Source organism: Phyllopteryx taeniolatus, chromosome 4 (genome assembly GCF_024500385.1).
Source record: "Phyllopteryx taeniolatus isolate TA_2022b chromosome 4, UOR_Ptae_1.2, whole genome shotgun sequence".
Lineage (NCBI taxonomy): Eukaryota > Metazoa > Chordata > Actinopteri > Syngnathiformes > Syngnathidae > Phyllopteryx > Phyllopteryx taeniolatus.
The window spans coordinates 3,189,057-3,216,249 of NC_084505.1; the positions used below are offsets into that span (position 1 = coordinate 3,189,057).

At 41.0% G+C, this 27,193-nt stretch overlaps 1 protein-coding gene across 6 annotated transcripts in view; it reads left to right on the forward strand.

The window, feature by feature from the left end:
* Positions 1-27,193, forward strand: part of tenm3 (teneurin transmembrane protein 3) — a 398,597-nt gene that overhangs the window by 239,684 nt on the left and 131,720 nt on the right. For 4 of the 6 annotated variants that reach the window (XM_061772049.1, XM_061772050.1, XM_061772053.1 and 1 more), the window contains 9 exons: positions 9,538-9,657; positions 10,575-10,655; positions 10,766-10,890; positions 11,975-12,230; positions 12,675-12,776; positions 17,908-18,102; positions 23,003-23,203; positions 24,773-24,958; positions 26,681-26,707. In XM_061772049.1, coding sequence (XP_061628033.1) covers positions 9,538-9,657; positions 10,575-10,655; positions 10,766-10,890; positions 11,975-12,230; positions 12,675-12,776; positions 17,908-18,102; positions 23,003-23,203; positions 24,773-24,958; positions 26,681-26,707 — 1,293 coding nt within the window. The remainder of the gene's footprint in view (positions 1-9,537; positions 9,658-10,574; positions 10,656-10,765; positions 10,891-11,974; positions 12,231-12,674; positions 12,777-17,907; positions 18,103-23,002; positions 23,204-24,772; positions 24,959-26,680; positions 26,708-27,193) is intronic. The other 2 variants (XM_061772051.1, XM_061772052.1) reach the window with 1 other exon arrangement.

Genomic DNA, 27,193 nt, shown 5'->3' on the forward strand with positions numbered 1-27,193 from the left:
TTGTGGAACTCACATTTCTCAGCCTTGACATATAGTTCATTCTGCAGTAACCACTGCAACACACAGTGGACATGAATAATGTGAGTCTCCTCATCCGGGTAAAATATAAAAATATCATCCAAATATACAAAAACATAAACATTCAACATGTCACGCAAGACATCATTAACAAAGTTTTGGAAAACAGCTGGAGCGTTAGTTAGTCCAAAAGGCATTACCAAATACTCATAATGTCCCATTGATGTTTTGAATGCTGTTTTCCATTCGTCCCCCTCCCTTATCCTGATGAGATGATATGCATTTCTTAAATCCATTTTGGTGAAAACCTTGGCTCCATCCAGGAACTCAAAGGCAGCGGAAATGAGAGGACGAGGGTACCTGTTTTTCACAGATATTTCGTTGAGACAAGGTCGCAAGGTCTTGTCATTCTTGTCCACAAAGAAAAATCCCGCTCCCGCAGGGGATGAAGCTGGGTGAATGACCCCGGCTGCCAGTGACTCCTCCACATACTCCTTCATAGCCTTGTGTTGTGGCCCTGAAAGAGAGAACAACCTCCCCTGTGGAGGCGTGGTCCCAGGCAGCAAGTCAATTGCACAGTCATAAGGTCTGTGGGGTGGAAGGGATTTGGCTTTGGTCTTGGATAAAACTTCTTTAATGTCATGGTAACAGGTGGGCACTTGAGACAAGTCAGGATCCCCAGATCCCCTAAAATAAGGTCACAATTCATAGCGTCAAAAACATGAAAACTAATGCGTTCTGAGTGAGAGTCAGGAAATGTTAATGTGAGCGTTTGGGTGCGGTGAGTGATCTTGCCCATAAAACTGCCGTTTGCAGCATAAGTGTTGTGGTGGCGTTTTACTTGAAAGGTTTTAAGGTGCATTCGCCAAATGAGGCGAGAGTTTAGTAAATTTGCGTCAGAACCAGAGTCAATAAATACAGACGTATGAATCTCTTGATCTGGAGGATAGTGCAAGTTTAAGAAGAACATGGGTAGGGTTTTCCTTAATGAGATTCAGACTCACCGCTCCCATGCCTTTGTTACTGGCACCAGCAACTTTGACGTGACAGTTGCTCACGGAATGACCCAACTGCCCGCAGTAGAAGCTAGGCCCTTCCCTCAGCCGGCGTTGACGTTCCTCAGGGGCGAGACGGAACCTGCCCAGTTGCATGGGTTCATCCGTGGTGGCGCTAGCCAATGGACTGAGACTGGCAACAGGGGATTTGCCTTGGTTTGGCTGGTCACCGAGGCTCGTCCTCCAAGTGCACGGCGACGCATCCTTCCACCAATCTCTGTCCAGCTCGCAATCCAAAAGCCTTTTATCGATCTTTATGGCGAGAGCGATGAGAGTGTGCAAGTCAATCGGCAGGTCTAATGGGACCAAATCATCTTTGACGGCGGGGGATAGTCCCTGAAAGAATTGAGTAGTCCCCTGTTATTCCACCGACTCTCATCTGATAGAATACGAAACTCAGTCGCGTAATCTGACACCCTGCGCTTGCCTTGTTGTAGGGTGACAAGGGAGCGAGCTGCCTCACGATCTGGTGTGGAATACTGAAAAATTTGCCCCATAGTCTTTACAAAAGATGCCCAGGAATGACACGCGGCAGAATTCAGCAGTACCTCACGCCTCCACACGACCAGTCAGGTGGGAAATGACAAAAGCGATCTTAGCCCGCTCGGTGGGGAAGGCAGCTGCCTGCAGCTCAAAGTGGGTTTAATGTTCCCGAAATCTCCAGAGAACCTCTCCGGGCGAGACAGCTGTGGGCCGACTGCAGCGGAGGCGACAGGCGGCGGCATGGTGACTGGTTCATAGTGGTACTGTGGCGGCATCGGGTGCTGTGCCAGCTGATTCCTTCTTCTGAACCACATTCATTAGAACTTCAAACTTTGAGGCCACCTGTCTCATCATAGCGTCCTGATGCTCCAACAGTTCCCTTAGATGTAGGTGGAGGGCAGCAAGCTGCTCATCCTGCTTCGAGCTGTGTTGACCCTGTGCTTGAAGGGCTTTACGCACCGGGTCTGAGTCTGCTGGGTCCATGTTTTGGCCCGTTCGTTCTGTCATGGGCGGAACAAAGGACAGGACACAAAATGCACGACTCCAATTCAATGGTCAATTGCAAAAAGAGTGGTTTGATAAACAGGCAGGGGTCGGTACACAGACAGGCAATCCGCAAAGGCAACAGTAGCTAAAAACGTGAGGCAAAAGGCAAGGTCAATAATTATAACAGTATCTAGGTGTCACATGTGGGGAGTAGCTGGAACTAAGAGCAGGCGGAGGCAGATGTAAAATGTTGAACAGTTTTTTGAGGAAAGGTTATGGAGGTGGTCCTGGATGCGTTGGTAGGCGGCGGCGTGGACAGGTGGCAGGCAGTGGACAGAACTGGTTTGGTGGCAGGAATGACGTGGGTCAGGAACACAGGGGAGCACTGGGAACGAGGAGACACAATAGTTAACAAGGGAAGCGAGGAACAGGATAGCTTACTTGGCATAAGGTGGGCCATGGTACCGCTAGGAGAGGCTGCAATACTTTGGCGAGGATTTACGGGAACAGGCAGGCTTCTATACACTGGTGGTGATGAGGCAGATTGAAGACAGGTGCTGAAAACAGAGAGGGAAGGGCGGAGAGGGAGGACAAAAAGCACCCTCCCGGCTACAATAATGGCACTGCAGGGCAGTATATGACAGTAACCCCCTCTCAACGGACGCCTCCCGGCGTCCTGCACAGGCTTCCCCGGGTGAGCCGCGTAGAAGTCGGAGTGCCCGGAGAAAACCCACGCTGGCACGGTGAGAACATGCAATCTCCACACAGGTGGGACCTGGATTTGAACCCCGGTCCTCAGAACTGTGAGGCAGATGTGCAAACCAGTCGATCACCGTGCCGCCTTCTGATAATAATGTTAAAATATTGTTTGGCTAAGTTGTGTTTGTGTGTGTGGATGTGTGTGTGTGTGTGTGTGTGTCTGTGTGTATGCGAGTGGCTGAAGGAAGTGGGGGGTTACACAGCATTAGATAACAGTGTTATCTCCTGGAATGTGGAACTTACTTAATTGCTCCATAAAGTTGTTGACGCAGCAGGGAGCGGTGGATTTTTGTTTTTGGTGATGTGACCATGTGCCACAAAAATGCTTTCATTGTCTTCGACAATCGCTTGCGTTCCACACTCTGGGCTAGTAGAAGCAAGCAGCTGGGCAGACACTCGCTATCGAGTGAGGCGGAGGAGGAGACGGCCAGATGCTGGCGGGTACACATAAGCCAGATCCAGGCCACTAGTTGTCAATGTCATGAAAGCCGGGCTTGCTATTGGCCCAGCGGTATGTGAGCGGGATGAGGGCTGGCTCACTGCATGAGACAGATCCGCCCCTAAAATGAGTCAATTAGCAACAGCAAGAAATATGCTGTAAAGCATGTCTATAATTCAAAGAATACTACAGAAATGTTAAGATGCCTGGGAACTGTTTAAACTTGTGGAAAAAATGCATAACGTCTCCTGAAAATTCTGTTAGTTAGGCAAGGATCCATGCATTGTATCTTAAACTTAAGTCGGCATGAATGCCACTCACTCGCTGCTCACTGTAACAGACTAGAAGAAGACAGTCTAGAATTTCTCATAGCCAAAGAGAAGCGACGATAACATAATGAAAATGTTTGATGAATATAATTGCAATTTACTGGTAGATAACTGTCATAAATATAATGTAAATAGTATGATAATTACTGACAAAATAAAATGCACTGTAATGTACTTTCTGGGGTTGAAATTGCCCATTAAAGGCTTGCAAATCTACTTCTTTTAGTGGAAGAACCTTGCTGACAACCATGTTATGGTCACTGAGCACCCATTTTGGTATCAAGGACATAATAGGATTGGAAGGCTTGGACTGCTATCTAAATGAGTTGGTAGAGTCACTGAATTTGAGAGGATAAAACATTCATACAGTCTCCGATTTTCAAATAGTTAAGGCAATGCAGGACTTTGCAGGATGTTTCAATGTGTTTACAATCTTCTTAAGGGACACAGTCAAGGCAGACACTGCTCATTAAACTTGACGATCCCATCCTGCAATACAGTACAATTAAAAATAATAATGCCATACATTTTTATCACTGTGGTTCTTTGTATTCTGATGGATTTTTATTGAAAATTTCAGTCGGATAGAACGTTTTAAAGGGGAGTGACAGAAAAAACAAAGGGGAGAGACAGTGAAAAGATAACTAAATAATACAGGAAGAGAAGACAACAAAAGACATGACATTAGCTGTAAGAAAGATGAGGAAAGTAAATCATTATATGCCAAGTACAATGACACATTAGATTCAAGTGTTGTATCGGGCAGTCGTGCTACACCCTGTGAAGGAAGGACAGGACAATGTAGGACAGGACTGGACAGGACAAGGACAGGAGGGGAAGCATGCAGGAACGAGGCAGCTGTACAACTGAAGTATGGTGGGAGTGGCTATGTTAATTCTAAACATCTTTTTAGAAATAGAGTGCCAGAGGATACCCAGGATGTTCGCATAGTTGAGTTTTTTTATCGCAATGAGTGCAATGCTGTCATGTTATACCAAATAGGATCAATAAGAGAATTGCTTGAAAATTTAGTGTATGATTCCATGGAATCGTTAATTTAAGAACCGGTTTTTGCTTTTCGATTCCCATCCTTAAGTGAGAGAGGGGAGACTCATGCCAATCACCAAAGAATGCCGTACAGTACTACCACAAGTCTCTCAATGTTACACAAAGTCAAAAGAATTAGGACCCCAAAAGCAGACACGTGGTTAGGTTGCGTACATTCGATTTAATAACAAAACCTGTATATAACATACGTGGAGAAAGGGGAACTAAAAGTGCATGTAACATGCGAGTAGAAGTAGTAAAAGTACAAACCATAGGAGACTATACCAACTATCCTGTTCTAAATTAACTAGTTGGACGGAGCCACAGCAGAAGGATGACACCAAGAAAAGAAAAAAAAAATCTAAATGGAATCTAATCCACACCAGATTAGAAGTGACTCAGGGTTTGGGTCAGACACGAAAAGTACCAAAACTACTACTAAGGTATGAGAAGCAATAGCATAATACGCACAGGTGTGGAACAACGAGGACCAATGGAAGAAAGCAATGCAATACAATAATCCAGCGCCCTCCTTCTGTTTCTGTTGCACCTAAATAACCAACTGATCATCATTGCCGTCAGGTGTGCAACAGGAGACTCCGCCCACGAGCAGTCAGCCAGGAAACTGGAGACAGAAAAAGAAAAAACAGCAGAGGCAGAGAACGGGCACATGACACTCAATACAGCTTCTTGCAAATGTACAGATGAAATGCTTTTTGGGTAATAGGCATTTGTTTCTTTGTTGGATCCATTTGCATGTTTAGGTGAAGTTTTCAAATTGACTTTGGACTGGACTTTCTGTGCAATGTTTTGCGTGCCTTTCCAAAATTCCTAAAAAAGGCTCTGTAGTAAAGAGTTCCAACATCATGTGATTGTTACCACCGCTAGGAATAATCTTATCTGGTCACAAAAAACACACAGAAATATACACATACATATGCAGAGTTCCTGTCGATGAGACAGCATTCTCCCATGACCCTTTGCTCCTGTCCTGACCAGGAGGTGTTGTGGGTAACAGACTGGCACAGCATGGCTCTAATTTAATGAGGCAGAGTGATTTGTAAGCAGAATCTGTGCATGTGTGTGTGCGCGTGCGTGCGTGTGATGTGGGGGCCAACAGCGTTTCCTCTCACAACATATTCCCATGTTGCATCAGTAATTGGTCCTTGACATAACTCTCATTTTCATATGTCATGTGAGTCCAGTCGAAGAACTCTCAAATCTTCCATTTTGAATCAACACAAACAGGTTACTTTGTCTCATCTTTGTCGTATCCCTCTGTATAGTATTGCCATGGGACATAAGCCTCATCACATAGTCTTCCTGAAACCCCTCTTAAAAAGAAAGTAATTGGTTCTTTGTGTGTTTTTACCTCTGTCCCACTGTGCTCTGCATCTGTTTTAGATTCAGTTAATTAATAAAATAAATCATTTGTCTTGATCACTTATTGTGTGATATGATAACTGACCTTTTTTTATGATTAAATGTGTATTCTGTGTTCTACTGCCTCTACAACAGGATAGACCATTGGGCTCTATTTTCGGTGATGGCGCAGTTGCGCTTCAGCGTAAAAACTAGCACATTTAGATTTTTATGCTGCATGTGTTTGCCAATTCGCCATACCCATTTGCGAAGCTGGACATGGGCAAGGGTGTGTTATTGACAAAATGAGATTTTGGTGTCAGAAAGTACGTCTAAACTTTCCTCTACTGGGACCACGTCTAACTTTTGGCGCAGGTGAGCTAATGCAATTTGGGTGAATTTGACAGGGGCACATACAGGCAGGCAGACACGTGAGCGCCTCAGACATATGGTGGATGACAGACTTATTTCAAAAGGAGGCATCCAATCCTCTTACTTATTGTATTAATCAATTAATTGAACACATTATTATTATCATCATTATTATATGTTTTAAATCATCCCACATACTGGCTGTCACGCATCTACGGGGATGGGGGTGCATGTGGTGGAACCAAACGAACGATCGTCGGTGGGAATAGATATATGAGGACATGAGGTCCAAGGACAAGTAAGTCGCCAGCGGTTTTCACCAGCTCATTCTGTATATAGTAAGGGTACCCGCTAATGTTCAATGCTTCAGTCATACAGGGATCACTGTGTCCTCTGCCGTGTATAGTGAACGTCTCCAAGCGAGACTATTGCACTATTTTTAAATGGATAGAAGGGACCCGCTTCGATTAGACAGGATTGAAGTCAGCTGTCAACATACCTCATATGTGCCACTTTTAAATACGTTGGGGATACACCGGTCTACGAAATTACCAAAACTGGGTATAGCCCGCTTACTTGCAGAGTTGTGCCAAGCGTGGCACTGGATTTGTGCGAGTCATGAAAACAGAGCCCATAGTGTTCGATTCTCTTTTGCCAATGTCCTTCTTCCTGATATTTTTGGTCGTAGCTAAAACGGCACCCAGTGATGCACTGGGCGTCCGGCATGAGTGCATCTCCTCCACTATAAGAACTTGAGCTGCCCAGTGGTGGACTTTGGTGACTGGCATGAGTCTCCCCTCTCCCATTTCGGGAGGGGAATCGAAAACCACGAACCGGTGAGAACCGGTTCCTAAGTTAATGATTCCAAGGAATCGTTTGCCGAATTTTCAAGCAATTCACTTATTGATCCTATTTAGTATAACATGACATCATTGCACACATTACGCAGCGCATGCAATATGTGAACCAGCTGACAATCGTAAAATTCTAGGCCTGTAAGTGGTATGAAGAGGCTAGCTACATCAATCTAACTATTCTGAGTAAGGGTTCCAGATTGTCAGCAAAAGCAGCAGTAATTTAACGACGAAAAACAACAAACAACAATTTAACTATACTCGACTAAAAACGACACCACTTTTAACTATTAAACCCTGTCTGTACAAAATAACATGGATGCATTTTAACGCAGTTGAAACGTGATACAGTAATTTTAACTACAGCAGAAAATTTACCAGGTGTTACGCTAAAATCAGCCCTGCCAGAAACAGACCGCACATTTGAGGAGAACGACAAGCGGATCGGTGCAGTGTCCGCAGTGATGAAGAAGGAGCTAAGCTGAAAGGCTAAGCGCTCAATTTACCGGTCGATCTACGTTCCTACTCTCACCAATGGTCACGAGCTGTGGATCGTGACCATAGGCATTGAGAGGAGCCAAATGAGGTGGCTCGGGCATCTGATTAGGATGGCTCCTGGACCCCTCCCTGGTGAGGTGTTCCAGGCATGTCCCACCGGGAGGAGACCCCGGGGACGACCTAGGATACGCTGGAGAGACTTTGTCTCCCGGCTGGTCTGGGAAAGCCTCGGGATTGCCCCGGAAGAGCTGGATGAAGTTTCTGGGTAGAAGGAAGTCTGGGTTTTCCTGCTAAAGCTACTGACCCTGCGACCCGACCTTGGATAAGCGGAATAAAATGGATTGATTGTCGGCTGGTTCATGTTCTGATTTAAAGATAAATCAGAAGTTACCATGGACTCAGTACTTAAGTAATTTACTTAAGTAATTTTTGGGAAGACTACTTTTTACTTTTACTTGAGTCATATTATTTTCAAGTAACAGTACTCTTACTTGAGTACAATATTGGCTACTCTACCCACCTCTGCAAGTGAATGGGTCAGAGCCAACTGTTTCCCTCCCAGGGCTTCATCCTCCCATCCCTGACGTTCCAGTGCCATGGTTGGCAGTCACGATATGTCACCACCATTGACTGCAGTTTGCTTGTGTGATTATTTTACGATTGTAGTCCACAGTAACTATTCAATTTTGAATGTGAGCGTCTTAACGTGATTTTACATCGTGTAAGCCACCATCGTTTTCATTGTGCATGAATGCAATGCTCTGTATTGTAGTGGTATTTGATTGAGAGTTAACAGTTGAGCGAGGACTGGTTTTAGCACTTTCAGTGGGCACGCCCACAGCGTTTGAGCGGAGATAATGGCTTGATTTCTAACGATTCACAATTTTGAAGCCTCATTTCATATCCTTTGGCAAATTTGACAAGGTTGTTAACACGCTTCTCTGTGGTGCGTCAAATTTACAAGACATATTTGGTTTACTTTACAGGGCCTTTAAGGTTTACGCACATTCTATTTTTAACAAGACTGACAGGTGGTTATATTATAAAATGAATAGGTGTTTGAAATACTGTCTTCATTCTAAACATGCTACATTTTTTAATATATAATTCATAATTTCTTTTAAGAAAATACTCATGAGGAGTACCATCTCAAGGAAAATTGTTTATCCATCATGAAATATAGAAAGGTTATAGACAGGCTATCTGGCTAAAAAAAAATGTGGAAAACATTCCATTGAGAATAAGAAAAACGAACAATAAATTGATTAACTGTTATTTTTTAAATGGCCGTTTTAATTGGAATGAATGTTCTGATCTCATGTTTCAATGCCAGAGATGAGAAGGATAATGCTGCAGTGAGGAATTTCTATTGCGAAGCTCGGCGTGGATTTAGCTCAAGTTCCCATAACTGATGTCATGTTTTGTTCTCTATAGACTGCAAATTAATTGATTATGAATTAACAGCACCTCTTGCTTTTCTATGTTGCCTGATTTACCTTGTGACATAATTAATTTAAAAAAGCTAATCCACACTTTTGAGAGAATTATTATCAAGTAACCAATAATCAATTATTATGCCCGATCCCTAGTACTTTGACATTATAAAGGTGTACGTACAGTATATGAATACAGCCCTTTTACAAATGATGTTCTTTCTTCTTGTGACCAAAATGAATAGACTTTGTCTAGATTTCCTGATTCATGATTTTTTTTTTAATTCTTTGCCTTAAGTCTCCCACATTTTCAATATTTCCACCATTGTTTGCTATTTGTTTTGCGGTTCACTCACTCCTGCTCTTTGCTGTCACTTTCTCCCTTTCATTCTCTTGCTGCAGCAATGCACCTGTTTGGTCTGAACTGGCAGCTGCAGGAGAGTGAGGGATATGGAGCATTTGAAAATGGAGGTGTGGGAAGAGATACGACTCCTAACACGTTTATGGTGTCCACAGACAACGGTGAATCCCGTCTTTAAAAAAAAACAATGCAAAATGGTTTGTTTCGCTACTTTATGAAATTCAAACAGAAATGAAACAAATGGTTCAGCATATACTGTAGTTTTTGTAATTGTCACAACAATAAGTCCTTTTGACTATATACTCACATGTAGTTAGTTTAAAGAAAATACTACCTAAATACCTGATACATAGTGCTCGGCAATGCTGAGACTATAAATATGGAAGAAACAAGATATTTATTGGATGTTGTAAAAGCGAAAGCAACCCTGGCTGCCATATTTATTGGTGTATTTAAAATGCCTGTTGGTTTGTTGTTTCAGGATTTTTTCTGAGAAGACCATTCATTACCGTATTTAAACCAAGTAATGGAACAGAGTAATAAGACATGTTACAGGTGAAATTAATGTAACAGCTAAGATTCTGCAAATATTTCACTCATTGTTGGTTTTCTACCTAGATGTCGTAACTGTTAAAGTTAATTGCTAAGTGGTACCCTTAAAACTGACATGAATGCTTCTTGTTTATTATTGTCCTATGCCCATTGGACATTGTACATAAGACCCAAGATTACCATTATCTACAGTACATGATTGAATAACTGTAGGAACTGTTTGGTTCCCCGTTGAGTCAACTGTAACCAAATGGACTTTCTTTACCAAAGCCATTGCATCAAGATACCGTATGTCTTATTTGTTGAGTGGAATCTTTTCAAAGTCACACGGTCACCACAACTAAGTGCAGGAATCACCCACTAATGTGTGATTTCATTTCTCATGAGTTCTTATTGAGAGATAGGATATCAAGATCAAGATATTAATGATACAATATACTGCTCAATCTGAATCTTATCTTGTGGTTAGTGTCAGTCCAAATTGATTGTGTTGCAGGGATAATAGTGTTTGTTTGCTTCTCTGCAGGTAAAATTCTCCTAGAAAACAACACTATAGACACAGGAGAAGTGGATGTAGGTAGACGAGCAAGTCAAGATGTCCCACCAGGTTAATTACTCACTCGTATACCCTCACACAGCCAGTCAATGTCATGTAACCACACTACTGTAAGCCACTGATACTGACTTAGGTGCTTTATTCTTTTGCTGTCTTTGTAGGTGTGTTTTGGAGGTCGCAGCTTTACATTGACCAACCACAGTTCCTGAAATTTAACATCTCAGTGCAGAAAAATGCTCTTGTTGGAGTATATGGACGCAAAGGCTTACCACCCTCACACACACAGGTACACAGTTCAAGATTTTCTCTTCATAAAATCAAAGCAAAAAAAAAAAGGTTATGACTCTTATCTGAGAATTTGATCCTTTTTAGCAAACAAAACGTCTTGACTAATTTCGGATTCCCATTTACCGAACCCAGATGCCCTTTGGTAATTTTGGGAGCTGATCTTGGTCAAGTGCTTTATGGATTCTTTGTTCTTAATAAGGAGATAAGCCTCTTACAAACATAAGACATTTAGTTAATCACTACACTTACATCTCTCTGTGGCAAATCAAATCTTCTATAAAGAGACTAATCCACTTATCTGTAAAAGACACATTCTTGCAATGCTATCCCTGTCACAGCTCAATGTTAGCTCTTAAGATAATAGACACAGATGACTGTCCTTGTCATAACCATAATCAAGCTATTATTTTAATATGATTTTTTACCTACCCTTAGTGAGGAAAAAATAAATTTGTGTATATGTACTGTACAACCCAATATCTACTGTCTATAATGCTAAAGCTATGTTAATAACTTTGTGTAAGATTCAAATGTCATTGATGTAGGGCATAAAGCATCAGTAACAAATAAATGGATCAATAATGTCATTGAGATATGTTTCAACACAGCTCTGGTCAAATTTGTAAAGTTGTCCGGCCCAACTAAGGACTGCTTATTACACCCACTCTAATCTTCAGAAATAAATGCTTTATCACTTCAAAGGTGAAAGGCCACACAAATCCGCATGATCGATGTAAATGTCATGTGGTAGATGTGGCCCGTGACAGTTCACAGCACAGTGTGTGCAATTAGTTGTTTGGATGTACATGTCAAATGCAATAAAATTCATTAGACATTTGGCTAATAGCAAATAAAAAAAACTTGACTGACCATCTGCTATATGCAATACATTTGTGTCATTAGGCCCCTGCTGTTAGGAAACAACTGCAAAAACTAAACCAACCCATCCTAATCATCAGTTCCTAATGTTTTGTTGTAAAAAGTGAGATAAATGTTAGTAATGGTGACTCTTGTGAGAAGTGTGTAATGATTTTTTTTTTTTTATTGATATTTGACATTGATGATGCACGCTTAACTTCCAGTATGACTTTGTGGAGCTACTTGATGGAAGTCGACTAATTTCCAAAGACAAGCGATCCCTGAGTGACACGGACATGACAAATGTACACTCACTTGGTGGTTTTGAAAAGGACCCCGGCGGAGAGGTCCGTCACAGACGATCAGTGAACATAAACGACGCTGGTTTCATCCATTACCTGGACACAGGCATTTGGCACCTGGCATTTTACAACGATGGCCGCAATACAGAACAAGTGTCTTACAATACTTTCAGCATCGGTAAGTCTTTGCTGGAGGTAATTTCATGTTAGAGCTACACATAAAGGGTATTTAGAAAACAGTAAGTCAGGGTAAAGGTTATTTTAAAAAGATATGTCCACATGAAAATACTTTTGCTGTCAAGTGCATGCCAAGGCAACTACCGAGGTCAGTATGCATTGTGTATGAAACAATTAGATATATATATACATTCACACACACACCCTACAGCGTTATACTCTTAGTATGACGCTCAGCAGAGAGACAAAATTGGTGTGTCATGGCGAGAATGAGCAAGGAAGCAGCATAATTGGATGTTAGAATCTGTTGATTGGCCTGACTGGGTGTAACTATAGCAACCATAGCAGACAAGTCTTTCAATGTGTTTTAGTTCACACAATATATAGTTCTATATCCTGCCCACGCAATTAACTTGCACCACCTATTTGCTTCTGTCTCCATCAGATTCGATTATGGAGTGTCCGCAGAACTGTCATGGAAACGGAGATTGTCTCTCAGGAATATGCCATTGTTTTCCTGGATTTCTGGGGCCTGACTGCTCTCGAGGTACGCACACACAGTCTGCCTCCCTTAGGGAAGGTAATTGCTGTGAGGGTGTTATCTGAGTAGTGAGCGTGATTGATTACCGTGGAAGGAGGATTCAAAGCCATATTTCTTGACACGTTTTAATGTCTGCTGGGCCACTGCCACAACACTGTCGTGCCACTACCTCAACACCCCCCACACCCTACCAACTCTCTACCAACTCAACACCACAGTGTTGTCTTCATATCCATGCCGTATATGGGTCATTTTCATATAATTTGATCAATAATGGTAAAGACACTTGTAAAAAACAAAACAAAAAAAACATGTAATTTAGCAAATTTTTTTACGCGCCCTTGGTTTTATATGGGAAAATGTCTCCCATGCTGAAACAGCCACACAAAGGCCTTTTTTCAAAACGTTATTGATAATTTAAATTTTTAGGCATTCAAAATTAAAGGCAATCCTTATTGACAGACCAAATGGTGGTGAAATGCACTTCTTTTTATAACGGGAAAGACATAAACAGCTTGATGAAAATCTTGTGAGTTGCACAATTTCCATGTTGCTCTTCAAACTCTGTAGATACAAGTGCATGAAGGATCCTAACTACTCATTAAACCATTACATATAGAGTCATAATAATGTTAAAGACATCTGATAGTTCAGACACAAATTCATACATATGTATTCCTATCTCAGAAATAACATCATTTATTTTGCTGTCTGCTATTGTGTGAATGCAAAATGCATGCCTGGGATTTCAGTTCACAAGCCCTCTGGTGTATTGCTACAACATAATGAGGCGCTCTGCAGTGGCATTAACAGTAAAGACAGCTTGAGTGACAAAGAAGGACCGTTTGTACCTCGTAAAAGAACCAAACAAGGAACTCTGAAGACACTAAGATGCATTTGTATTAGTTTTCATGGAAAAGGCATATTAAGCAATAGGACAAAAAAAATAATATATATCCACAAATGCATATATCATTGTACACTTGAGATTATGTGAGTCCCGGGATGCACATGTCATGGAAACAATGAGTCCCAACTCGGGAACAATGAGTGCCTGCCATTTATCATCATGGAATACAGATACACTAATCCTACGCTTTCTCATGGTTCTTGCTTTGCAGTCCTGCTATATTCCAGTTTTTTATTACAGTTGTTACTCAATTTTTTTTTATACAGTTTTTAAAATATGTTTGTGTTAGGCCTGTTATGATAGTAATATTTTTAGAACGATAAATTTCCCCAAAAACAATCAGGACAAACGACAGTTTCGTTGATGTTTTTTATGCCACTGATATAATGATAGTAGAGCATAATAAATCAAGTACATCATTTTTAAAACCAATTCACTTTTAATTCTAATTCTAAGAATAATTAACATTGACATTGTAATGTGGAGGCGGCACGGTGACCGACTGGTTAGAGCGTCAGCCTCACAGTTCTGAGGACCCGGGTTCAATCCCCGGCCCCGCCTGTGTGGAGTTTGCATGTTCTCCCCGTGCCTGCGTGGGTTTTCTCCGGGCACTCCGGTTTACTCCCACATACCAAAAAAAAACATGCATTAATTGGAGACTCTAAATTGCCCGTAGGCATGACTGTGAGTGCGAATGGTTGTTTGTTTCTATGTGCCCTGCGATTGGCTGGCAACCAGTTCAGGGTGTACCCCGCCTCCTGCCTGATGACAGCTGGGATAGGCTCCAGCACGCCCGCGACCCTAGTGAGGAGAAGCGGCTCAGAAAATGGATGGATGGCTTGTAATGTGGAACAATAAATATCTTGGAAAACTAATATAAATAAAACAGACTCAGGCTCTGTTCACAAAAATTGCACTTCAACAAATATTAAAATTTGGCACAGCGGTATAAACAGTCATTAATGCCTTAACAGGCAATATACTGCCAATCAAGTTTCCAGTTGGTTAAGAAAAAGTGCCTAGTAGCAACATTAATAACATCAGAACAAGTAGATCAAAGCAACTGGTTTTGATTCAAGATTTGTAGTACTGTTCAAAGTCTGCAGCCTTTCTTTAAACGCTGCTTTGTCAACATGTTCAACCCTGTCCCTAACCCTCTTACAATAGTAACGCTATACTGTATATAATGTGAGCATACGTGCGCCATATTCACATTTATAGTTGCATTGTTGGGCAAAGGGTTCCATAATTGCAAGTGGATGGGAAACGGAAAATGTCCTACCGTGTCTTTTGTTCCCAGCTGAAGAAATTGGGTGGGATGGTTGTGTTTAAAATGGATTTAGTCGCCATGAGGTTTTAAGTTGTGTTGTCTTTGTTGCGACTTCATACAAATTCGACATACCAGGTCGTTGGTGTTAGCGGGATGGCCACGTTCATCAAAATGTTCCCACATCGTCGCGGTTGCCGTTAGGCTTTGGAACTAATTCCATTTGTGCCGCTCAATTTTCTGTGACTGCAGCTACCGGCTCTCCGTCAGAAAACTTAGCTTTGTGTACGCGAGCGCCCACATTTCAAACGCACGCACACACACGCGCCCGCACACACGCACACAGACATTAAACGCCCAATCAGACGTAGGGTCCCCGCTTTTCACTATCTCTGATTGGTTTAGAGACCATGATGATGAAACTGTCGGGTGTCTGCTTTCGGGTGTTCTTTTTCTTCCTCAAATGACGGGGCTCCTGTATGCACCCTTATTTTTTGCTTTTTCATATCCCGGCCCCGCCTGTGTGGAGTTTGCATGTTCTCCCCCGTGTCTGCGGGGGATTTCTCCGGGTACTCCGGTTTCCTCTCACATCCCAAAAACATGCACGGTAGGTTAATTGAAGACCCTAAATTGTCTGTAGGTATGAATGTGAGTGTGAATGCTCGTTTGTTTCTATGTGCCCTGCGATTGGCTGGCAACCAGTTCAGGGTGTACGCCGCCTCCTGCCCGCAGTTAGCTGGGATAGGCTTCAGCGTACCCGTGACCCTAGTGAGGATAAGCGGTGTAGATAATGGATGGATGGATGTATGTGTATATATATATATCCATCCATCCATTTTCTGAGCCGCTTCTCCTCACTAGGGTCGCGGGCGTGCTGGAGCCTATCCCAGCTGTCATCGGGCAGGAGGCGGGGTACACCCTGAACTGGTTGCCAGCCAATCGCAGGGCACATAGGAACAAATAACCATTCGCACTCACAGTCATGCCTACGGGCAATTTAGAGTCTCCAATTCATGCATGTTTTTGGTATGTGGGAGGAAACCGGAGTACCCGGAGAAAACCCACGCAGGCACGGGGAGAACATGCAAACTCCACACAGGCGGGGCCGGGGATTGAACCCGGGTCCTCAGAACTGTGAGGCTGGCGCTCTAACCAGTCGGCCACCGTGCCGCCATATATATATATATATATATATATATATATATATATATATATATATATATATATATATATATATATATATATATATATATATATATATATATATATATATATATATATATATATATATATATATATATATATATATATATATATACACACACACACACACACACACACACACACACACACACACACACACACATATTTATTTACTGCAGCCTAATATGTTTTATAATAAAATATATACACTCACAGGCCTCTCTGTGAGACCACTATCTCACTGGCTTAGAGACTAATTGGCGACCTAAAAGTGACTCGAGTCTCCGCCGGTTGTCTCTGTGACATTTCCTGGAGACTAGCCGTGTCGCCAAGGAGTGGTGCTGAAATCAAATATGTTAAATTTCATTGGAGACCTTTTGGTGACTTTTTCAAGTCTCCAAAAGATCTCTGACACATTTCGGAGACATTGCGGAAACTAATTCTATCTGCGACAGGGGAGATGTCGCCGCAAGGTCTCTGGGACATCTCCAAGACCTGTTGGAAACCAACAAGACTGAGGAGACATCAGAGAGACCTATCCGCTACGTCACGGCGACAATGTCGACCCATTTTTGTTACATAATTACAGAAGAAAAAGCTTTTGAAAATCTGTTTTTCTCTTTATTTTTAAATGCTTTTAATCATGTAAAGCACTTTGAGGTACCATGTGTATGAAATGTGCTATAGAAATAAATTTGCTTTGTTATGTTGTCAGTGGCTATTTTTAAACAAAACATTTTCTTTATTTTTACTAACTTCTAGCGTGAGGTGGCTACACTTCCTGTACCTAATATATTCAATGTGGGAACTTGGTACACCTCTCTTTGTATCCCGCTGTGCCAAGACTGATCAGTCTCGGCAGTTGCGGCGACGTCTCAGCCAGCGAGATAGGCCCTTTACATAACTACACTTCAAAGAGATCCAGTTTAGTAGCTTCCTTAACTTAACAATATTACGATTACAGTTTTAATTTGTATAAGATTAAAGAACTGTGGATCACTGAACTGCTCATATACTGCAAACACTTCTCAGTACAATAACAGTCATATTGTTCAAATATTACCTCTTGGAGAGTTTAAAACAAACTGAGAATTATTATTGCAATGGAAAATTGAAACAGCTGCTGCTGCATTTTATTAGATTGTGTTCATGGTAGGTGGCTCATATGTTTGTGGCCAGTGTAGGGATGTTTTTTTGCATACAAATCAAATGGAGATTATTTTCAGTTTCTGTTTGTTATGGCGGCGGCACGGTTAGCACATCTGCCTCACAGTTCTGAGGACCAGGGTTCAATTCCCGGCCCTGCCTGTGTGGAGTTTGCATGTTCTCCCCGTGCCTGCGTGGGTTTTCTCCGGGCACTCCGGTTTCCTCCCACATCCCAAAAATATGCATTAATTGAAGAGTCAAAATTTCCCGTAGGTTTGAATGTGAGTGCGGATGGTTGTTTGTTTCTATGTGCCCTCCGATTGGCTGGTGACCAGTTCAGTTCCGCCTTTCGCCTTCCGCCGAAGATAGCTTGGATAGGCTCCAGCACGCCTGGGACCCTAGTGAGGATAAGCAGAACGGAAGATGAATGAATGAATCTTTGTCATGGTGTTTTACTCATTTTTAACAAACAGAACAGTAAGGATGGCTACATTGGGGTGGGACCTACTGCTGAAGTAGGAACATGACCAGCAATTGAATAACTTCTGTTCACCACAATATTGAGAAAAGTAGAGTCGGTCAAAGTAATTTAATGTTTCTGTCCTGTACAGCTTCCTGTCCTGTGCTGTGCAGTGGGAATGGCCAGTATTCCCGTGGACGCTGCCAGTGCTACAGCGGTTGGAAAGGCACAGAGTGTGATGTGCCCGTCAACCAGTGTATTGACATCCATTGTGGAGGACATGGCATCTGCATTATGGGTGCTTGCATCTGCAATACTGGTTATCAGGGAGACAACTGTGAAGAAGGTAAATATAACATACAGCAATCCAAAGACTGACTTTAGATCAATGTTCCCATAAATAATGGAAATAAAAATGATCTATTCCAAGATCTAACTGTCCATGTCATAAAACCTGTAGTATCTGTACAGGCAACTCTTAAATACAATGATTCCAACTTGATCATTATCCACTCTTAATTGTTTCACTAGTATAAAAATATATTAACCACTCTCAATGAGTAAATGTTACTTGCTTTAATTTTGACAAAAAAGAATTGCATTTATGTGGACAACAGGGTCTTACTCCTTTGGTTTTTCTTTTATTGTTTGTTCCCAAAGGCTGGTCCTTCTTTTGGAAAAAGTGCCGCTCAAAAGCTACAGAAAGACAAATAAAAAGCAAAGCACACACAGAGTTAACCGACTGATGTGCTCAACAGACCTCTGGTGATCTATGCTGAGATCTTGTTGATATGCTGACATCATCGATGATGAATTTAAAGGCATTTTCTTTTGCCAAAATGTTGTCCAAATTTCTATACAACGTTATCGCACATTTACATGTGTGTAACATGTAATCTAAAAAGCAATTATGTATCAAAATAAAATAATAATAAATTAATCTACTCCAGGGATTCCGTAGAATTGGATTTGTTTTATTATGATAAGATTTTATTTCTTTTTAACTTTTGTTTTTCAAATCCTGTTAGTTTGAATTAGTTTTTAGAGCAGGTTTGTTAGTTTTTATAATTTTTTAATATGGGATATTTGTCAGGTGGTCACAATAAGTATTGCGAAATAAAAACTCAACAAAAGATAAAAAACTTTAAAAATGTATTCACATACTAACAACTAACAAATCCATCCACAAATCAAATACAGATACTATATAACAGTCCACAGAGTTTGGACTGCAATAAGTGCAGTGCATAATAGTGCTTCTCAGGTTAGATGCATCACAATGTATAATAAAACCATTTGTGAGACAGCAGTAAAAAAAGGGAATGGGTATATCCCATTCTAAATTCACTGCAGGATTTCGGAGTTTAAGCTCGTTCGTGAGCGATATTGTTCCATGAAGAGCGCTTCAAGGTGTACAGTGGGTACGGAAAGTATTCAGACCCCCTTAAAAGTTTCACTCGTTTTTATATTGCAGCTATTAGCCAAAATCATTAAAGTTCATTTTTTCCTCATTAATATACACACAGCACCCCATAGTGACAACGGAATTGTTGGAATTTTTGCAGATTTATTAAAAAAGAAAAACTGAAATATCACAGCCATAAGTATTCAGACCCCTTGCTCAGTATTTACTAGAAGCACCCTTTTGAGCTAATACAGCCATGATTCTTTTTGGGAATGATGCAACAAGTTTTTCGCACCTGTATTTGGGGATCATCTGCCATTCCTCCTTGCAGATCCTCTCCAGTTCTGTCAGGTTGGATGGTGAATGTTAGTGGGCAGCCATTTTCAGGCCTCCCAGAGATGCTCAATTGGGTTTAAGTCAGGGCTCTGGCTGGGCCATTCAAAAACAGTCGCGAAGGTGTTCTGAAGCCACTCCTTCATTATTTTAGCTGTGTGCTTCGGGTTATTGTATTGTTGGAAGGTAACCCTTTTGCCCAGTCTGAGGTCCTAAGCGCTCTGGAGAAGGTTTTTGTCCAGGATATCCCTGTACTCAGCCGCATTCATCTTTCCTTCAATTGGAACCAGTCCGGCGGCACGGAGGCCGACTGGTTAGAGCGTCTGCCTCACAGTTCTGAGGACCGGGGTTCAATCCCCAGCCCCGCCTGTGTGGAGTATGCATGTTCTCCCCGTCCCTGCGTGGGTTTTCTCTGGGCACTCCGGTTTCCTCCCACATCCCAAAAACATGCATGGCAGGTTAATTAAAGTCTCTAAATTGCCCCTAGGGGTGAATGTGAGTTGTGTTTGTGTTTGTTTCTGTGTGCCCTGCGATTGGCTGGCAACCAGTTCAGGGTGTACCCCGCCTCCTGCCCGATGATAGCTGGCGCCAGCACTCCCGCGACCCTTGTGAGGATAAGCGGCTCAGAAACTGGATGGATGGATGGAAGGAACCAGTCCTCCTGTCCCTGCAGCTGAAAAACACCCCCACAGCATGATGCTGCCACCACCATGCTTCACTATTGGGATGAGCAGTGCCTGGTTTCCTCCATATATACCGCTTAGAATTAAGGCCAAAAAGTTCTATTTTGGTCTCATCGGACCACAGAATCGTATTTCTCACCATCTTGTTCTTTTAGCAAACTCAATGCGGGCTTTTATGTGTCTTGCACTGAGGAGAGGCTTCCGTCGGGCCACTCTGCCATAAAACACTGACTGGTGGAAGGCTGCAGTGATGGTTGACTTTCTAGAATTTTCTCCCATCTCCCGACTGCATTTCTGGAGCTTAGCCACAGTGTTACCTCTCTCATCAAGGCTTTTGTCCCCCGATTGCTCAGTTTGCCTGGATGGCCAGCTTTAGGAAGGGTTCTGGACATCCCAAAACTTCCATTTAAGGATTTATTATTACTGTGCTCTTAGGAACATTAAGTGCAGGAGAAATGTTTTTGTAACCTTGGGCAGATCTGTGCCATGCCAAAATTCTGTCTCTGAGCTCTTCAGGTAGTTCCTTTGACCTCATGATGCTCATTTTCTCTTGCATGCACTGTGAGCTGGAAGGTCTTATATAGACAGGTGTGTGGCTTTTCCAATCAAGTCCTATCAGTATAATCAAACAGAGCTGGACTCCAATGAAGGTGTAGAACCATCTCAAGGCTGATCAGAAGAAATGGACAGCACCTGAGTTAAATATATGAGTGTCACAGCAAAGGGTCTGAATACTTATGGCTGTGTGATATTTCAGTTTCTTCAAAAATGTCAACAATTCCATTTTTTCTGTCAATATGGGGTGCTGTGTGTCCATTAATGAGGAAAAAAATGAACTTAAATGATTTTAGTAAATGGCTGCACTATAACAAAGAGTGAACATTTTTAGGGGGTCTGAATACTTTCCGTACCCGCTGTATTTCAGGCTGAGTCAGGAGCTTTGAACGCTTCCTGCAGAGACATCTCAGTATATAATTTTTCTATTGTCCCAAAGGTCGAGCTCGTGGGACACCGCAATTATTACGGCTTCCTCCATTTCCCCCTTGCCGTTTACAGTACAAGTCCGCCAAAATAGCACTCAGAAATCAATCTGCCAGCCCCTCCCCGATGGGAGGAGCTTTCTGCTGTCGCCACAACGCTGTGACGCGGCCCCAGAATAGAACATTTTTCTATTCAAGGGTGTGCGGTGGACCGTCAGCCGCCCTCTGCATTGCCGCGACACGGCAAAACGTGCTCCCGCCCCTTCAGCACATACACAATAAATGGGAAAGTCGAGGGCGGCATGTGCAGTGTGAAAAGGCCGTAAGGCATTTGCTCTTATCTGTGAGTTATAGTCAGATCGATAGAGCGATAAATACTTTATCCTCTTTCGCTTTCTCCCACATCCACACAAGTTGTGGGATTAAAAAAAAAAAATGCTTGACATTTATTTTCGCTATAATTTATTAAGCCTGGTTGCAAAGCACCTATTTGTTCATACAGGAACCAAAAATACGTTACCAAGCTTATGGGGTGAGTGAGTTGAGTAACAACTGGCAAACGAAAATAGGAGCATTATCAAATGCGTCTTATCAACTGGCAGGCTGCAGGGTTACTGATGATGTCGCTTCTTGGTGGCCAAGCTGAAGTAAATACATTTAAAATTAACTAAAAACATCTCATGTATGAAATTAATTTAAAGACGTAAATGACGTAAATTGCTCTACAATTATAGTTCATTTCAATTAGTTTTGTAAACAAAATGTTGTTCCAGTTATCTTTTTTTTTTAAACACTGGTTTTTATTTTATTTTGTTAACGAAAACACTGGTTTTTATTTTATTTTAGTTTTCATCATTTTGTTTGTTTTCGTTAACAATAATAACCTTCATCTAATCAGAGGTAGTTTTTGTACAGTGGTCAACTAAGAGTTGGGTACTATTTGTTTTGTGAATGCACACATGTTCACTGTTCACAATGTTCCTATACAGTCACCAGAGACATTAACTAGATTAGTTTCAGATGAGTTAAATCCTCTGTTTTGCTAATCCTTTGTGACTGTGAGTTGATGAGACAGAAGTGAGAGATGTGAATCGCTCCGGAAAAACTGAAATTGTGACTTTGTGTGGATGTGTGTATACTGCTGCAGTGTCTGCAAATGATGTTAAATATGGCATGTAGGGCGGAACGGTTAGAGCGTCTGCCTCACAGTTCTGAGGACTGGGGTTCAATCCCCGGCCCCGCCTGTGTGGTGTTTGCATGTTCTCCCCGTGCCTGGGTGGGTTTTCTCCGGGCACTCCGGTTTCCTCCCACATCCCAAAAACATGCGTGGTAGGTTGATTGAAGACTCTAAATTGCCCATAGGTGTGAATGTGAGTGTGAATGGTTGTTTGCTTCTATGTGCCCTGCGATTGGCTGGCGACCGGTTCAGGGTGCACCCCTCCTCCCGCCGGAGATAGCTGGGCTATAGGCTCCAGCAGCCCGCGACCCTCGTGAGGATAAGTGGTAAAGAAAATGAATGGATGGATGGATGGATTTCCATGAAAAAAACTGACAAATTACATAAAAAAACATGGATATCTATGAACATTACTGAGGAGAGATACATACTGTACTGTATAGGATTTCCACATCTGTGGAAATTGAAGATTGATTTATTGAGAGACTGATTGCTTGCTAACATTTAATATTTAGCAGGAATATGCAAATGATATTTTAGCTCATCTTTTGTATGTTATGTATAGTGTGTATAATGTACCTTTCCTAATACTATGACAGCGTTACGGAACAGTTAGCATCAAGCGTAAGCTTCTTTTTAACTGTGTCTATTTATCTCTGTGCCTCCAGTGGATTGTTTAGATCCCAGTTGTTCAGCCCATGGGGTGTGTATTCATGGCGAGTGTCACTGTCAGCCTGGCTGGGGTGGAGCCAGCTGTGAAATTGCCAAGGCTATGTGTCCGGACCAGTGTTCAGGTCATGGCACACATAACACAGAAACCAGTACCTGTACCTGTGACCAGAATTGGACTGGATCAGATTGCTCCTTAGGTGTGTCTCATGTCATACAATAACTATAAGTTTAATTATGTGACAAAGTGGCTTATATGGTTACAAACATGGTAACATATTTCTCAGAATTCATTTGCACATATGAGTAATATCAGAAAACCAAATAGCAATTACACAGCAGATCGCTTGTCAGAAAATGTTTACCCAAAGATGAAAATAATCAGTCAAATACTTTATTTAAGTACTTTATATTCTGGTTAAAACCATAAAATATAAATCCATTGAGACCAAGGTCTTTTTTTCAAGGGTGACCTGGCCGAGAAGGCTGAGCAAAATTCATGTCATAACAATACAATGTATACATAAAAGAACACAGTATACATAAAAGTACACAAAAATAAGGAAAAATTATATTTGTATGGGTGAATAAAAACGAGAAAATGCATATGCTAAATTTATAATTTTATGCTAGTTTAGCACGTATTCTCACATTCAGGTATGCTATGATGTGACAACATTAGCCATGCATTTAAACCTGACTTATAAGGTTAGTAAAATATTATAGTTTAGGGCACAATCACATACCCAACCTAAAATCTAATGGATTTAAAAAAAAAAATTTTTTAACTCATTTGTGGGCGTTTCTCCACAAATGACGTTTCTCCAGACATAAAAGACCTATATATTTTTTTTCTAGTAAATATTGCATACACACGCGTGACATAAATGCTTCAAAAAAGTTATGAAATGATTAATATTAGTCTAATTTTTTTATATAACAAAAAATGGCATTTCAACAGGGGTGTGAAGATCTTTTATATCTACTATATATTTTCGCCAAGTCTGTGTGTGTGTGTCATGTATGTGTGTGCGCATGCATGCACCTACGCATAATAAAAAATTAAACCAATATTAATCATTTAATGACTTTTTCAGCATTTATGTAACCTATACAGCACAGGTTTTCTCCTGTACAGTGTATATATATCCCGCGACCCGAATGAGGATAAGCGGTACGGAAAATGAATGAAATATATATATATATTACACACACAGTGGGTACGGAAAGTATTCAGACCCCCTTAAATTTTTTCACTTTTTGTTATATTGCAGCCATTTGCTAAAATCATTTAAGTTCATTTTTTTTCCTCATCAATGTACACACAGCACCCCATATTGACAGAAAAAAAAAGAATTGTTGAAATCTTTGCAGATTTATTAAAAAAGAAAAACTGAAATGTCACACAGCCATAAGTGTTCAGACCCTTTACTGTGACACTCATATTTAACTCGGGTGCTGTCCATTTTTTCTGATCATCCTTGAGTTAGTTCTACACCTTCACTGGAGTCCAGCTGTGTTTGATTGTCAAAGGAACTGCCTGAAGAGCTCAAAGACAGGCAGCATATGACAGTATGAATACTTTCTGTACCCACTGTATGCACACATTTTTAAACAGTAATAGTGGCCATCTTTAACTCATTCCTAAATTAGACCTTACTGCAGCACATCCCTGTCAAAGATACAGATGATGTTGTGTTGTATTTTAATGCATATATACTGTAATTTATAATTCATGCAATATACCTATATTTTCATTCTCCCAACAGAGGTGTGTGAAGTGGAATGTGGAAGTCACGGCATTTGTTATGGTGGTTTGTGTCGCTGCGAGGAGGGATGGACTGGAACGGTGTGTGATCAGAAAGCCTGCCACCCATTGTGTAGCAAGAACGGTGTATGTAAGGAGGGGAAGTGTGAGTGTAACCAGGGCTGGACTGGGGAGCATTGCAATATCGGTAAGTGGATTTAGTATGCACACACACATTCAGTACTTGCATGAAGACAAACAGAGTACAGAAGAAAAACAAAAAGTCCAGTGCATTATTATTTATTTAATTTAATTTAATTCTTAATTTATTATACTCATTATATTGTAATACCTCAAGGGAAATTTATCTTGCACTCTGCTGTGTATTGTGTGTTGCATTCTGCACAGAGAAACAGATTTAAACATACATTTAACACATACAATACTGTAAGTTCCACATGATCTCTTTTGTAATTGTTGGGGGCCTGAGGCACAGGTACAGACAGCAGATCTTTATGAACAGCCTTATTTCAGATGAAATCTGATGGTTTGCAGAGATAACAGTAAGCACAGATCTCGCCTCTTACCATGGTCAGGCATGACATACGACATACAGTACATACTAGTCCAGCACAGCGTATCCCACTGTTGATTTTAGCAAAGAGGAATCTGTCCTTGTAAATGGCAACACTGCGTGATATTATTTGCTTATTTATTGTATGTCTTTAAAAAGGGACAGTGCATATTAATGAACATTTGGATGTACATATGCCAGATTGTAGCCATGAAGCAGTTTTTGTTTTTTGTTTTTGTGGTAAGAAGCTACCTTTGTTTGAGAAAAAGCACATTGAATGTGCTTCCCATTTCTGTCAACCATACAATGGACTGCAGTGTAAACTTCAACTTTTAAATACCACACTACAGTTGTTACTGCAGCAGAAGGGCACTAAAGAGTGACATGGTACCACTAAGAAAAAAATAAAATAAATAAATAAATAAAAGAAATACATACAGCAACAATCAAGGGTTGGACAAAAAAATATAAAAAAAAAAATAATTGCTGTTACACCAGTTAACAAGCTACCAATCACTTAAAATGCTATCTGTTGTCAAACAAACTGACAGCAACAGTTTCGCTGTCAAATAGCTGCAAATTGGCTTCAGTTATTAACACTTCGACACACACATTCAAACTGAATTACAGGGTGGAGGATGCTGCGAGAGCACAACAGCAAGATGAGGAGAAATCCATTTAGTGCTTAACCAACAAGCCCCCTGTTTGTTGAAAGGGATTGTACACTGAAGCTGACAAGCAGCTTCACAAAAACTGACGAGTTGTTCTTCATCAATCCTTCCACCTCTAAAAATCACACTCACATCACACAAAACTTCAGAAATTTGTGACCTTACTGTGGAAGTGTTTCTTCATTCAGTTCTTGGACCTTATATTTTCTGACACGGCCAGCATCATGGCCAATCTATTTTCCTAAAATCAATTTGCTCATGTATTAAAAATGACAGGATATAGTACTTATGCTGCAAATACTGCACATATATTGTATGCTTTATTTTAACCAGAATTAACTGTCTTAGTTCGAAACTCAGGATGTGTTGGAATGGGATGTATTGTATGATAGTATAAATGTTCTCTCAATAGCATACCTTTATTTGTATTCTCAAAACTTCTTTGTCTAATTTGATATTTTCTGCTTCTGTCATGTGCTGAGTAACTAAATTATCATATACGATTTTATTTCCCCCAACCAGCTAATATGCTGCACTAAAGATTTTCTTTCTTTCTTTCTTTCTTTCTTTCTTTCTTTCTTTCTTTCTTTCTTTCTTTCTTTCTTTCTTTCTTTCTTTCTTTCTTTCTTTCTTTCTTTCTTTCTTTCTTTCTTTCTTTCTTTCTTTCTTTCTTTCCCTTTAAAAGCTCACAATCCGGATATTAGAGTAAAAGGTACTGTACTCTTTTTCCTTCTCCCACCTGTCATTCGCTGGTTTCGTCCTCATTTTTTGCTTTTCCCACCATACTGCTCTAAATGATCTTCTTTTTTTCAACATGCATCTTTTAATTTCCTAATTAGCTAAATGAATACAGTATAATATAATGCAACCATCACCTTATCATTGCACTGCCATTTCCTTTTTTTTTTTTAAATGTGTTCGACTGTTTTTTTTGCTGTTTTTTTTTTTTTTGAAGGGGATAGTTTCTGGTTGAGGAATACAGTGACCAAGCCCCGAATTGAATAGCGAAAACCCATACGTAATTGATGCCTCGCCCCCCAAATATTTATTGATTCCCTATATTAAACCCTAAATACAGTGCTGCTTGAAAGTTTGTGAATCCCCCTGACACTGTCACTCTTTTTGTAAAAAACATTAAAGGGACATATTTACCCAAACCAACTTCTTATAGTATCTGTGATGTAATATTGTCTCTATG